Below are 15392 nucleotides of genomic sequence, written 5' to 3'. Positions count from 1 at the left end.
AACCCCTCACCAACCAACCAACCAACCAAACAAACAAACAAAACCTCTTGGTAAGGATCTGAGAAAAAAAAAAAAAAACTTCTTTATTTACATAGTGTTTCAATTCCTGGAAAATTCGGTGTTTATTTAAACCATGCAAAAACTTCTTTGTATTTATATATAAAATGGATTTAAGTTCTGGATTCAGATAGTTGCAAGTGTGTTTTTCTCCTACCTGAATGTGCAATGGGACATTTATAAGTCTTGTGGGGCACAGGACAATTCTTCCTTCTTTTGACCATCCTGCCCCTATCCACTAAATGCCAGTACAATCCCTAGTTGTTATGGCAAACGGAAGCCCCAACAGCTCTATATGCCCCCTGGGCAGGGGCAATGCTCTTCTTCCCTGAGAATTGCTGGGGGTGGAAGGAGCTCTTCCTGGGGAATCCATTTCTTACCTTGGGACCAGGTGAATATTTTTAAAACATTCACCTGTTTCATCTTTCATTTCTGTTCAAACCCCACCAGCCATTGTTGCAGGACTAAGTGTATCATCATTGGCTGGATTGGGAATGGGGTGTACTGGTCAGCCAGTCAAATTTTCATTTGGCTGCATTCAGGTTCTACTGAGAGCTGGATGTGGGAATATTTGCTTCTGGCTGAAGATGGCAAGTAGGATCTGATGCATGATGCTGCATTTGGTATTCTGGAAGGTGTTCTTGGCTGTGGCTATATGAACCCCCTGACCTGAAATCAGGTGGTCACCTTCTTTAAGCAGCTGTGTGTTTTTGGACTAGCGACTAAATTCCAGCTTCACTGTCCTCTATTAAATAAGAGTCTAGGACCATGTAGCTTAGAGATCCCTTTCTACACTGATTTTTGTGACTCTGGAAGAAATGATAGATTATATACAAGTGGTAGGACCCCAAATCTCCGCAACACTTCGAGTTCTGAAAATTTTAAATATCAGATAAATTTAAAAAAATTTTGATACAGTAGGAAACATTTTGTGCGATCCATATTAAATGTTATGCAAATCATGTTCTGCCTAAGATGGACTGTGTGTAATCGTTATAAATGCTCAAAATGCTAGACTCCTGGAGCTGCAACTCCTGTGCCCAGGCTCCTTTCTCTTACACTTTAGTTGCTCTGAAACAACTTCAGAGTTCACCTGTGTCAGGCTGGCAGAGCATAATGACTTCATTATCAAATGTCATGACCTTGGTGTCTACTGGCCTTCCGTGTACTCCAGCAGGCAGGTGGTTGTTTAAGCATGACTAAGCTGTATCATTTCTCTGTGCCTACATTTTTTTTCATCAGTTAATAGGTATAACAATAGTAAGAGTAGTCACTGGCACTTTTTCTTCATGTATACTATTGTTGGTGGCTGGTCAAAGAGTATTATTATGCAGTCGTCATTATGCCTTTTGGGGTACAGCCTGTTGCCCTCCTAGTGTGCAACCACCACATCGCCTGATTTGTTCACCTCTAGTTTCCCAGCATGTCCAACCGTGCCTGTCATGTAAAAGATGCTAGGTCATTATTGAGTGGATGAACAACGGGTGAGTGCATGAAGGGCTGTTTATGTAGACACCACAGAGAAAACGGATGAAGTCTTACAAATAAGGGCTAGCACGAGTACCCGTTCATTCACTCACACATTCATTTAGAAAGAAGGTTCTTGCATTGTGACAGGAAAATTCATTTTCTTGCAGCCCTCAATTTGAGTGTTAAAGCCTTCCGGACCGCTTGCCCTGGGGTCAGGCCGTGCTTGGCTCGGCTTGGGAAGGACTGGCACGTTTTCAGAAGCGGGAGGTGTGCACAGAAGCGGAGAATTCATTATAACCGGTTAGTCATCCGAAGACATTGTAGACATTGCCGTGGGCGGAGCGCACCTGGCGGTTTCCCCCCATGGAGCCTATTCCCTGCGCTGCTCCCCTAGGTGCGAGCGCGACTTGCCAAAGCCCACCAGAGCCCAGGGTCTGCTGACACTTGGGAAAAAGCTCCTATGGCCCATCGGTGGTCCTTTGCCCCTTGCAGCCAACTCTGATATCAATCCCAATATCCGCTGGGTTAACTTTTTTTTTCAGGGATTGCTGGGCAGGCAAGCCGGCCTGGATCCTAACCCTATAAACTCGGAGAAGACTGGAGCCCATCCTTAATTCCCTGCAACCTGAGGGTGCAGAGGCCAAGGGCAGGTGACAGGGAGGAACGAAAGGGCCCTGTTGCAGAAAAGCATGCAAATAAGGAGAACCTAGGCTGCGGGAGCGCTGGAAGACTCGGCAACGTCAAGAGCGCGCGGCTTGCCAGGGTCACCCGAGTTGCGCTCGGTCGGGAGAGGATGACTCAGCCTCAATCGGGTCGGTAGTTACCGCCAGCCCGCGCGAGGGCTCCACAAAGTTCCTAGTCACATCCCAGACCTCGTATGGGTACAAGGGGCTCCGAGAGATGGGTCCTGGGGTGGGAGAGGTGATGGAAAGAGCCGCGGGGAAACCTGGTTCGGGGCGCCCAGGGGTTTCCCCGACTTCCTTTTGCCTCGCCCCCTCCTCTGCGGGCGGCCACACTGCACCTCAGCCGGCGCTCCGCGGCTCCAGTCCAGAGGGCTGGGGCTGGCGTGAAAAGCCGGTGGGGAATCTTCTTCCCCCGGAATCAAGGGTGTCCGCGGGTCAGGATGGACTCGGCGCCGCATTTGCTTCCTCTCAGCCCTGACATCCCGGCTGCTGGCACTTGCCACAACGGCGCTGACCCCCGGCCTCAGCCGGCTGGTGCGAGGGCAGCTCCGAAAGCCCCGGGCCCACGGTAGGGAGCGCCAGGGGCGGCTGCGCTGCGGGCCAACGCCAGAGCCCTGCGCTCGTGCGCCCGCGCCACGGCCGCAGCGCCTCCCTCCGCCCCTTCTCCAGTCGGGCGCCGCGGCCCAGGAGCAGCTGTGGGCGGCCACGCAGCGGTGCCCTAGACAGAGCCCCAAGTCCCATTCCCACCCTGCTCCGCCCCACGTGCGACCCCCTCCGCCGCCTCGAGCCGGCCCCTTTCTCACACTTCTGCTTCTTTACCCGGAAAATTGAGCGACGTGGGTGGGGGTCGCGTCACCTCTAGGCTCCTGGTACTTCGACCCCGCCGGCCCTAACCTGGCCCGGCCCGGTGGCGGTCGGAGCACGCGGCGCACAGTCCGAGCAGTCACTGGCAAAGTGTGGGGCGCCGGGCCCTGGGCCTCCCTTCTGCGCCCCCACCCCCACCCCGGCTCGGGTCGCCAGGGCCTGAGGCCAGCCCCGGGGCAGTCCGAGAGTCGCGCCCGCGGCGGCGGACTGCAGAGTTGTAAAGAACTCGCGGCCGCAGTGGGCCGGGCGGGGCAGGGCGCGATCGGCCGCCGCCAAGGACACTGGAGTTTGCGAGTCCCCGCCCGCGAGGCGCCTCGCGCCCTCCCGCCGCTGCCCGCCGGACTCCCCGGGGCCGCTGAGGCGGGGCCGGGCGGCAGCCGCTGCGAGAGGCGCGTCTCCCTGCCTCCTCCCGCGCCCGCCTCCCTCCCACCTCTCTCCCTCCCTCCTCCTCTCCGCCCTCCCCCCCACCCCGCTCCTTTTTCTGCTCCCCAAGTGAGCCTGGCGCGCGAGAGGCAGGCGGGGCGGCGCAGAGCAGAGCAGGCAGCCCAGCGCGCTCGCCCACCGCCCGCCCGGCGCAGCTCCCCGCGGCCACTCTAGTCGCCGCCGCCGCCGGCGCGTCGGAGAGAGCCCAGCATGGCCGGGCCGGGCTCGCTGCGCCGCGCGTCCCGGGGGGCCTCGGCGCTCCTGGCCGCCGCGCTTCTCTACGCCGCGCTGGGGGATGTGGTGCGCTCGGAGCAGCAGATCCCGCTCTCGGTGTAAGTGCCGGGTGCTGCGCCGCCCGGGGAGGGGACCCCGCCGCCCGCAACCCACTGTGCCCAAGTTTGGGCGCCTGCAGGTGCGGCTGGACAGGACCTGCCAGGGGCGCCGGCCTCGCCGGCCTCGCCTCTCGCACCTGCCTTTAGGGATCAGCATGAGGCGGCGAAGCTGGGGTGGGATCCTCTCAGCCCTTCCTTCGGGTTGGCGAGTGAGACCTGGAGAGGCTCACCTCAAGTGACAGCACCAAGTTTGGAGCCTGTTTACCGACTCCAACTTCCATGGGCCGTTTAATTACCTCCTTCTTTGCTACCTTGTCATCTCACTTATTTTGTGGGAAGGGGGATGGGTGGTGGATTTTTTTCGGACTAGTACGTATGTCCAGCGATGCCCATTTTGTGTGATCAAGTCTTCAGGTAATTGTTCAAATAAAACCCATTGGGCTTTTTGGAGAGCCCGGGAGACTTTGCGCATTCTGAACTATGTGACCCCCCCTCGTATCCCCTCCCGCGCTGTGCTCTGCAGTTTGGCACCGGTAGTTTCTGCCAGGGCGCTTTTTTCTAGCTTTTCTCCCCTTTTCTTTAATGTTACATTGCTCGGGTTCTTTCAGCCATAGCCCGGTGTGTGCGTGCGTGTAGACTGTGGCACGAGTGTTACATTTCATCTTGTGCCCTTTCTCCCTGTAGGGTGAAGCTGTGGGCCTCCGCTTTTGGTGGAGAGATAAAATCCATCGCTGCTAAGTACTCCGGTTCCCAGCTTCTTCAAAAGGTAAGGTTTCCGTGGTGGCAGGAAGCGATGATTTTTTTTTTTCCAGCACAGAAAATGGAGGCAGATTTAGTTTTCCAAACAAACGTGAGCCCCGAGCTGCATCAGTTATCAGAGGAGTCTCTGATCCTGGTTTCTTGGCATTGTACTGTGCAGTGACTTCTCCCTACCAACCGGTTATTTTTAGATGACACTTGATTCTAAACACAAAGAAAAGCAGGATACTCACTTGTACTGTCCTGGCTGGGGCTTGGAAATTGAGTGTTTTTGCATGGCTTTCCTTTCAGTGTCGGTATTGCTGTTTCAGTGTGAGAGCAGATGCTCCTCGGGCCAAAAAAATGCTAACTTCATCCAAGAGGCAGAACCAGTGCGTGTTTTATGATGTCTTTCACCTTGCATTGGAGGCTCAGTGGGGTTCAGTGTATCAGAGAAAGACGCTGCACTATTGTTTGTCATCCCTGCAGTTGTACAATCCCATTATTCCCCAATCATCTAGACCCAGGGCTGGGATGCATTACATCATTACAGATAAGGAGAATGAATGTGGTTATCTTTCCACTCAGCTGCACTGCCGAGTAATAACCTATGAGAGTAGTCCACAAACTTAAGAAATTGGTCTGTGTCCATATAATTCTGGAGAGTAATGAGAACGGAGAATTGATTATTAGGCTTTTATCAGAAGCTGCATCAATTTTAATTCAAGCAGGCAGCATTATGCTTAAAATTACATTGTGAGATACATGGTCCTTCGTTCTCCCCCTCCAAGAAATATAGAAAAAGAATGGGCCAGGGCAGACAGAATAGAGAGCTTTAAGAGAATTTCAAGTTAGCAAATCAACAAGGATCAATCCACATATTCTCCTGGCAAATAGAAAATAAAATTGGCCTTGAGGGGATAGTTCTCTGAAAATGGGTACAAACAGCTTAAATTGTTAAGTTAACTTTTAAGCATTTTTAAATGTGTTTTTTGGGCCAACGTACCATATGTGTTGTGCATGCTGCCTGGTAACCAAGTACGTATTTTATTTATGGCATTCCATTTCAGAGAGTAGCATTTTTGGGGACATTATATGAAACAGTTTCTCACATGAAATCCAAATATCATAATAAAGCATCACCCCACAGTGAGATGACAAGGTATGTGGACTTAAACATTTCCAGTAGCCCATATTCCTTGAAACCATTGGAAAAATTGTTTGCTCACCTCTGTAATTTGGGAAGTTCAATAGTCAGCTGATATAAACTTGATTCTATGATATGCCTTTACAGAAGGTGATATTTTATATACGCGTGGTCTTCCTTACAGGAATTGCCTTTTCCCCTTATATTATTGTCCTTTGGACCAGACCCAGTCTGTACTTTGCTTTGGCTTTTTATCCACTTGTCAGATGTTGTATGTGAAGAGCTCTGAACTGTGACATTGCCTGTGTGTTTTCCTTATGCTTTTAAAGAACAGAACATTTTGTATAACTTTAAAGAAATATTTTTTCACCTGCATGTTTTAGTTGTAGCAACTCTGAAAGAATCCCTTCAGAGCCTCCTTCCCCCCCTCACATATTTTCTATCTCACATTTGGTGGTAGCCTATGAAATATGATTTTTTCCTTTCTGAAGTTAAAACACACACACGCACACACAGATTGCACAAAACCCCATCAACCCTATTATTGGTTATTCTATAATAGCAGATTGGAAACAGCTAAAATGCTTCTCTTACCTTCTCATCAGCATCCTTTCTGATATTGAATTCACTAGCCTTGCTTTGCTTTTGTCATGTTTGCAGCTTGACAATTGTGAAATTATTTCCAGCTGTTTATGGCTTTGTTGTAATTTCTTGCTGCTGCTTGATATTTTGTGATCTGATTCGAGGGGCAGGTGAGGTGTTGTTCAGCATGAGGTTCCAGAATGGGTATCTGCTTTAGTACTTGATTGGCAATCATCTGCTCTGGGGGGTCCTGAAATGCCCATGGCTTCAGATTGCTTTGCAAGGACTTTCATGAGTGTTAGGAAAGATATGTTAGACAAGTTGGGAAACATTTTTGCAGGTATCTTTTGGCCATCTCAGTCTATCACTTCCCAAATATGATTGTGTTCTTAAAATTAGCAAAGAACGTTGGTATAGAGAGTTCAGGGTATGAAAGGGAAATGATCTGAGATGCTTGGAGTGTGGGAGGTCTAACATCATTTGAAAAAGCAAGAAAATAGTTGCCTCTCTTGCTTTTTTTTTTTTTTCAAGTTTTTTGGCCACTCATGCAAGGAATTACTCCTCTAAACCAAAGCTCTATGCATCTATCCATCACTTCACTGAATCCTTACCAATTAAGAGGCTTTCAAAATAAGTTAGCAAACTGGATTAGAAAATGCAACATTGTATTAAGGGAACTCAAAGGTGCCAATAACATGTTCTATAATAGACTGTAATTGCACTTTTAAGGAATGGACATTTAAACTTGATTTTCAGTTAAGAAAGTTGTAATGTACACCCGCTATGTAATTTTATGTATTGTAATTTTACGTATTTTATGTAATTTCTTTAATCGACACTTCACGTTGTGATTCAGGGGAGTATATTCAATTTTAAAATGGGAGTTTAGTAATTTTTGCAGTAAGGCCTAAACTTTACAAAGTAACTATTGTAAATAGACGTTAAATAAGAATTTGCCATCTATTTTAAGGTGTTTGAAGACTTGGAAAACTGCCATTTGGGTAACATGTTTTCATCAGGTACTATAATTTAAGATGGTAGCATTATTGCTAATTTCATCAGAGTAAACACAAACATTTAGCAATATACTTCATATCACATTAGAAAGGAGAATTATTTTCTCCTTTGTTTCTGTTTGATACTGTGGGTTTTTTTTTTTTTACTTTATATTACAACAATATATTAGGTTTTCAATGCCAGACTTTCTCATATATTTTTTTTGTCTTAGTTGAGCACAGAAATAGCAACCAATTAATACTATATGAAGGGAGTATTTTTGGTTTTATAAAATGCAGCAAGGCATATTTGTGCAAAGTTGTATATTTTCTGAACACAGTAGAAGATAGTTGGTGTGAATCTCAAGAGGTTTCGAGATTGTTAGAGCATAGTAAGCCCCGGGAAGGGTAAAAAGTACTGGTATGCTGCTCTGTGCCTGGCTGGCAGATCCTGCAGGGGTTTCCATTCACTTCAACTTGTAATTAACTTTCTTTTTTCACACATTCACTCCAGCATTAGGCAACCCCATTCCTTCTCTCCCCATTTTCCCCAAAGAATGCTGGTTGTTGGGTTCTTTTGGGGAGGCCTGGTTTCATCACCTCACTATTTTGGGATTCAGTGAGAAACATTCCAGTAAGTCTGTGAACCTGGGTTGTTAAACTCATAGGCTCTGCACCTTGAGCATTCATACTAAAAGACATCTAGTCTGCATGATTCTCATTTCATCCTCCTTAGGGGGATTTTTGGTAGGAACTGAGTTTTTCATTCTGTTGAGGCTTACATTTCCAGGAGTGAAAGTTTATGGGGACCCAGAGTTCCCATTACATTTTCCAGAATCGTGATGATAAATACACGACAGAAATATAGGTAATATGCGTCTCTGCCATTAAAGTCAGAGCAGAATTGACATTTGCCTTGGATGCCTCCTGCGGCACTTACCAGGCATGTTCTTCTTGGAATGCACAACCAGGATTTTGTGTTATCAACTATTTATTGAGAGATTGGCTTTAATACATAAACTTGATGTCTCTTTCCACAGGACAGAGTCAGCAAAGTAAAAGGTTGATTCCTTAAGCCATTTTTATAATTATGACTTTTCATCAATGTGGAAATCGATGGACTTTTAAATAATTAAAAAGGAATAATTCACGCACTAGGACCTGAGTAGCGGTGCTGTAGCTGCCTGTAGGAAGCCTGACATTACAGATTATGAAGGAGGCTCTATTTTGTGGAACATTTGTGTTGTTGAATAAACACAGTTACCTCCCATCCCAAAAGAGAAATGCGTTTGGCCTATGCTGCCGGTGGCTTAATTCACAGCACCACTTCAAGTGACTCGACTTTTCCCCTGCAGATTATTTCTTAAAGCCTTGAAATTTCTGAAATGACAGTTTTCAATCTTTCTGGACAGTTGATTGGTTTTAGTAGCCCAATCACTAGGATGTGCATTTTAGGCAAATATCCAATTACACTTGCAAACTCACACATGGTTGGTCACTTGGTAAGTTTTTTCATGAACCTCTTTCATTCATTCTTTTTCTTTCTTTCTTTCTTTTTTTTTTTTTAATCTTTCTTAAAATTCCTTTCCCATCAGATACATTCTACTTCATTTTGCTCAGGTGATTTTACAGATGCTAGTCACAATAAAGGGAAATGAAAATAAAGGCATGGTTTTCTTGTGGAGGCAGACTTCAGATATTTATTCCAATGTGGTTATTTAGATTTGATGTTTTTATATGGTGTTTTAATGCTGTTTTAATTAATTAATTAATTAGTTTATTCTAATACCAGTTTGATTTTAGGCAAACATGTGAATACCAAACCACCTAACAATTACGAGAGCTGTCAGGCATGGGCAAGCACAATTAGAACTTCCAGTTTTTGATGAAGACGTAGCTATGTATTAGAATGAACAGAAGTGAAATAACTGTGAAGTGATTACCCCCAATACCTGCAGCTCTTTCAGGTGTTTCGTTTCATTGCAATTTGAAATACATACTCACAGGAGGGCTAGGTTGGGATTTTAAGCCTTTTTCAGGTTTTGATTGATCCTCAGTCTGTGTTTAGTGTTCCCATTTAGGATGATCAATGAATGACTTGGTGTGCTGGGCTTACCTTAGAGAAGTGCACCTTCTCACATGAGCAGGATCCTTTGTTTCAGGGTTGTCATTAATCCAGATTTGCTATCATAGAAGCCAACAAATAGACTTTTACTTTATCCAAAAACACATTGTCTATCAATTGTCTGTCAAGCAGTGAGCAGCATTTAGATCTGGACCCCCACCCCTACCCCTGCACCTTTCATAGTCACAGTGCTGGTTGAAAGACCTTCTGAGTTGAGCCCTCCAGTGTCTTCAGGATGGAAAATTTTAGCAGGTCGTGAGTTCCCCAAGCCATTGGTGGTTTGACTTAGAGGTTTTGCAGTGGCCGAGACTGAGAAAGAAATCAAATAGATGTTATAAAATGCCAGTCTATAAATTAGCAGATGAGACCCCCCCCCATTTAATGTCATTTTTACACAAAGAGACATAATGGCCTGTGTTTCACCTCGAGTGGCTGAAGGGAAGCTTTTGAGTATCATTCAATGAGAGGTAGAGATCCTAATGTCAGGCTTTGGTGATCTTCGGCTGTCCTTCTCAGTCCATTAAACAGGACTTAGCCTGTCCTTCAAGACAGGAAGATAAAATGGTGAGGAAGAGGAGGGTGGGATTTCCCTGAATACTTAGTGATGGGCAGATTCCCTTAAGGCAGTTGCTCCTGAATATGAAGCACTGCCAGGACCCTCTCCAGAGGAGTCCAACCTTGCCACCACCCTGGGTATGTTGGGCATCTGTGAGGCTAACATGTAGGGGGTGTCTGTGTACCTAGCCAGCCCAGCTGCTTTCTAGAGTCAAGTTATTATTATTATTATTTTTACAACAAAACTCTGTAAAGGGTCTGATATATTTCTACCAAGTGGTAAGCATTTCAATTTTCATCTGCTTTGAACAAGTTCAAATAAGGTGCTACATTTATAAGGAGTATGAAATGTATGTGTTTCATCGCTCCTCAGTTACCCCAAATCAAGATTATGAAAATAAACAACCCACAAGCCAAACGGTTAGTGTGCATTCGAAGGCTGTATTGGAAAAGAGAGCATTATCTCTTGACAAGGAATAGATGGTGGTTGCTTCACTCTGTGCACTTCAGAGTATTTATCTTGGCACCCGTTATTGGAAAACAGTACCCTCCCAAGGTTAAAAGAGCTGTTATCCATGTAAGCAATCTGAACAGGCAAGTTGGGCAGGGCTGTAATGCTGTGGGTTCACCCAAAGGACCTCTGGTTATCCATTTTAGGGCAAGAAACTCCCCATTGATTCTGGGGGTTGAACATGCCATTACCATTATCCTTATTAAGTTTTTTTGTGAGTGCATGTGCCTGTGCCAATAAAAGTGGAGGCTGCTCATAACAGAATGTGCCAGATGCTGCCTGTTGTTGGAGAAGCCTGTTCTTGTCCTCTTGGTTGTTCTGAGAGAGTGAGCCAGGGTGCTGGGACAGAACCCAGTGACCCAGTCCCCCAGGCTTAGATTTGTCCAGTGTGCGGGATTTCATATGCAGCTGGAATGTGAGAAGCTGCTGAGATCAGGACCAGCTGTATAATTCGCACGGCCCATTGCAAAGTGCAGAATTCCATGTTAAAAAATTATTTAGCATCTCAAGATGATGACAGTAGAGCATTAAACCAAGTGTGGCTAAGCCCCCTATGGGTTAGGCTGCCTTTAGTTTGGTGCTCTGTTTTTTCCTTCTTTGTAGCTCATCCATTTAGCCCCATTCAGTCTGTGGAATTCTATGTGGTAATAGGTGGAGAGCTTGGGGTATTTCCAGAGATGCCGGTCCTTGGAGATTCAATGTTGTCGGTGAAGGAAAGGCCACTGGCTTAGCAGCTCTGTCTGCTTATCTTTTCCATCTGCATTTCCTAAGTAGCCTTGGGTAAATGGTTGCATCTAATAGTAAAAGCAGATAGCATTCACTGTGCAGTCTCTCTATTCCAGGTCCTGTGATAAGCCCTGTTATCTCACTAAATTCTCTCAACAACCTAATGAGGCTGAGAGTGTCATTCATCCCACTTTACAGATTTAGAAGCTGAGGCTTGCAGAAGTGAAGCAGCCTCCCTAAGGTGACTGAGATTCATCTGGAATCTGCATACCTGGCCATGGAGCTGCACTCTCTCATTTTTTGTGTTATCTTTTCCCACCTCAGTTCCTGTTTGGGAAAAAAAAAAAAAAGAAGAATACTCGTGTTTGGAAGGATTAAGGGAGATAACATCTGGGAAATTACATCAGAAACAATTAAAGCCTGGGTTAACAGCTGAGAAGACAGTCTTGAAGTTAGATTGACGTGGATTTGAGACTCTGATTTACCATTTCCTAGTTAGGTCACTTCTAAAAGTGACACTTCTGAACTTGCACATTGAAATGGGAAAGGAGGCCAAAATTGTCTGTCTTTCAGGCGGTGGTGAAGATTGAATGAAATAAAATATGCAAAGCCCTTAGCACAGTACCTGGCACATCAAAGGCTCCGCGGTCAGTGAGTCATGGTCATTATTAGCTGCAGCATAAATACAAGGTCTTCAGGTCATCTTTGCTGAGCAACTGTGGGACCTGCATATCTGTTGGCTCAGTGAGTGAACAAGTGGGTGGATGAGTGAGTGAGGGCTAGGGGTTGGCGTTGTAGCAAGGTGATCCCTACCTGGTGCCTGGAAGAGAACCAAGGACCTTAGATTGGAAGGGCTGCAACAGTCACAGCCTCTGTCAGGGTGTGTTCTCTGCGCTGTGAGGTCAGCACTCTCCTACCTGAGGGAAGGGGGAGATACCCAGAGAAAACTGTCCCTTGCCACCAGGAATTGGATTACTTACCCTCCTGCGTTGCTCCTCCTGCCACGTGGGCAGTGGGTCAGGCTGAGGAAGTGTCCATTGTCTGCTCCACAGCCCAGAGAGAGGCCCATAAGCCACAGGAGAGCCCAGCACTTCTGGCCATAGACTCTGCCGCACAGATTTTTGCAGAAGCCACTGCGGGACCTTCCTTAATCCAAGTGTCCTCGTGGCCAGCATGCCAGGCATTTTCTCCTGTGAGAACGGGCTCTGTAAGGCTTTGGAGAACTCCAGTTCCCCAGGAACTTTATGGGGAGTGATGCTGGAGACCATCAGGAGTTTGAGGCATGGCCATCTTCCCTCAGTTCAAGGGGCAGGGAGGTGAAGCCATATGTGGGGACGGCCATCTGTCACCACCCACAGGAGGCACCGAAGGGCATCCTGTGTTCCTTGGCTCTTCCCACTGGTTCTGCCCTCCTCTCTAGAGCTTTCTTGGCAGCTCTGTTGTTGTGTTTTGGCCTTGAGCGTCTGCAGCCCTGTGCTGATCTCCTGAAAGAGATGGAGTGAGTGAAACTGGCCACCCCTCAATGTATAAACAAAGCAACACTTTGAAATCATGGGAGTGAGTTTTTGCTATAGTGGCTGTATAGCTTTTAAAAATTGCTATTGTAATTAGCACTGGACATTAGTAAACTTTCAGTAATGAAAGTAAATCTGCCCAGGCTTTGGTGATTCCACTTAGGCCAATAGTCAGAAAAGTGCCCCAAGAGCCATTTGTTTCTACAGATTGTCAGATTGACTTACCTGGGGGCTTCCCACAATCTACCAAGTGTGTGCGCATGGTCATAACCTTCTCAGGTAAGAGAGTGGGTTGGAGCTGGACTTTTTTTTTTTTTTTTCCAATGAGCAAAGCATTCTTTGAATGGAAGTAGCTGATGTACAGAATTTGATCTGGCTCCCTCCCTGGGAGAAGACCTATGTTAGCTGCCTCCAAGATGGGTCTTGAGTTTTAGGGAGGTGGGACAGCTTGCTCCATGGTGGGGCTGGGACTGAAACCTATTATTTTTTTTTTTTCTTTTTATAACCCTCAAGCCTCTTGAGTTTTCTCTACAGTATGTGCTGCTGGCTTGGCCCATCCCACTGGCACATGACTGGATTCATTTTCAGGACTCACAAAAGATGGGAAGGACTGGGTGGTTTGGGATGCGGGCACCCTTGCTGTTTTTCCCCCAGACGCTCTGCTCTTAGGTAAGAACCTCCAGATGTGCTCTTTTGGCAGTGAAGACCAGCTTTGTGGGTGGCTGAGCCTTATGAGGTTGGGTACAACTTCCACTGTGGACTTGTGCCTGCTATGGGATGTGTGTGATTTCTGATAGAGAATGGAAAGGCTGACTGCTAGGTCCCTAGTTCATAGGGAAAAAGGGGGAGTCAGGTAGCCTCCACCACTGTCCTCAGCTTGGAAAGTGGAGCTGCCAGAGAAGAGAATAACCTTGTGGAGCTCCTGACCAGCAGCCAATCTCAGCTGTAACTTGAAGACTCAACTCTTCTGCACAAACCAGAGAGCATTTTCCCTCATGTTTTCCCTGAAAAGTAGAACCTGCTGTACATCGGTTTGCTCAGGTTGCTAAGTGCATGGTATACTTGGCGACTTATTTTCCTGAGACTTCAATGTCCCTTCAAATGGAATGAAAGGAATAATTGGCAAGTGGAGTTCCCAAATCTAGATGCCCTCCCTTGCTTTAAACCGGACCCTGCAATCCCTTCTTCATTTTTCTGACAACTACTAACTCTCAGCTGCCAGGAGGGAACAGAGTGTCCGGTTTTAGAATGGTCTAGATTTCTATTATAGAGAACCATGCACAGGAGAAAAGGAGATTTTTACAAAAGAGCACTTGCTGTGGGGTTGAATTCTGTCCTTCGAATCACTAACAATACTGCCCTGGGCCTTGATTTGCTCATCCTAAAGTGAAACAAATAATAAAACCACCTGTGTCATGGGGCTTTGGGATGGATTAAATAATAGCTGTTTAGAACAGTGTATGGCACACGGAAAGCCTTAGTTCTCTGGTTACTTTATCACTGATATCATCCTGATTTATTGTTAGTGAAGAACAAGAGAGACTCCTGGAATTTTGTCACTTTGATTGCATGATGAATTCATAAAATGAAGGCAACATATGTCATGCACATTTAATGTGAGCAGGACACAGTAACAGAGAAAAGTATGTATTATGTCCCCAGGGAGAGGAGTTGATTTTTTTTTTTTGCTTGCTTTCCCAAATCCTCCTAATCTCGTTCCTTGCACAGTGAAGGTGGGCAGTCGTGGGTTTAAAGTTTGTTCTTGCTGTAACATTGTACAATAATTTGTAAAGCAAGGTGAAAATCAGAAATATGGGGCAGACATTTGGCTCTTTGTACCTCTTCCACCCGAAATGCTTTTTCCATGGTACTTTGTTAAGGCAGAGGTGGAAAAATATTGTAAAAAGAACAATAGATGTGGGAGGCAGTAAATCCATCGGATGTATGTAGTTTTCAGCCTGGAGTCATAACATACAGCTTTACTCTCCACCTCCTACCGGTTTCCATTATTAGTGAAATGTCTATTAGCACAACACGATCACATCATGTACAAACAGCTCAATGGGCATAGACGCTTGCCCCATGGACATAAATGATAGTCATTTGGCTTCTGGGATGGTAAAACTGAAGTTTGAGTATTCTTTCTTCTGGGCTTTGGCCTGGGCCTCTGTTGGAATGCTATTGTCATTTGCTTTCATGATTCAGAATTTGTACACTGACTCCAGTGGCACACTTGAAGCAAATCTCTAACAGGCTACCAATAAAGGGCTTTTGTGTGTTTGTTTGTGTGTGTGTGTGTTTTATGAACATGTGCTTTTTTCCTTTCTTCAAAAACACTCGTAACTAATTTAAAAATCCCAAGGTCTGTGCCCAAGTTCAAGTATTTCAGAATATCTGGAGTCACCTGGTCATACTAAAATAAGATGTAATCCTCTCAGGTGAGGGTCATAGCTCACTAATCTTTTGAAAAAAACCAATGATACACATTTCCCAGAACAGGAATTTCAGAATTATCGAGACATAGCTGGATTTTCTACTCGAATAGCAAGATTTTTCCCTTTTTTGTTTTTTTTTTTTTGCTGGAAACAAATGCCTTAAGATGGATAGGAAATACACAGAGACTTTGAAAGAAATCAGAGGATTGACTTTTAAAAATCTACTTTTAAGAGA

At 45.9% G+C, this 15392-nt stretch overlaps 1 protein-coding gene across 5 annotated transcripts in view; it reads left to right on the top strand.

The window, feature by feature from the left end:
* The first annotated feature begins 2453 nt into the window (after positions 1-2453).
* Positions 2454-15392, top strand: part of Cacna2d3 (calcium voltage-gated channel auxiliary subunit alpha2delta 3) — an 873532-nt gene continuing 860593 nt past the window's right edge. For 2 of the 5 annotated variants that reach the window (XM_078038403.1, XM_078038405.1), the window contains exons 1-2: positions 2636-2778; positions 4514-4595. In XM_078038403.1, coding sequence (XP_077894529.1) covers positions 2651-2778; positions 4514-4595 — 210 coding nt within the window. In that variant the 5' untranslated portion in view covers positions 2636-2650. Of the gene's footprint in view, positions 2779-3544; positions 3830-4513; positions 4596-15392 lie in introns of those variants that run through there. The other 3 variants (XM_078038404.1, XM_078038402.1, XM_078038406.1) reach the window with 2 other exon arrangements.

Source organism: Ictidomys tridecemlineatus, chromosome 2 (assembly GCF_052094955.1).
Source record: "Ictidomys tridecemlineatus isolate mIctTri1 chromosome 2, mIctTri1.hap1, whole genome shotgun sequence".
Classification (NCBI taxonomy): domain Eukaryota; kingdom Metazoa; phylum Chordata; class Mammalia; order Rodentia; family Sciuridae; genus Ictidomys; species Ictidomys tridecemlineatus.
The sequence above is the reverse complement of the archived record's forward strand: the minus strand, read 5'-3'. Positions and strand labels throughout refer to the sequence as shown.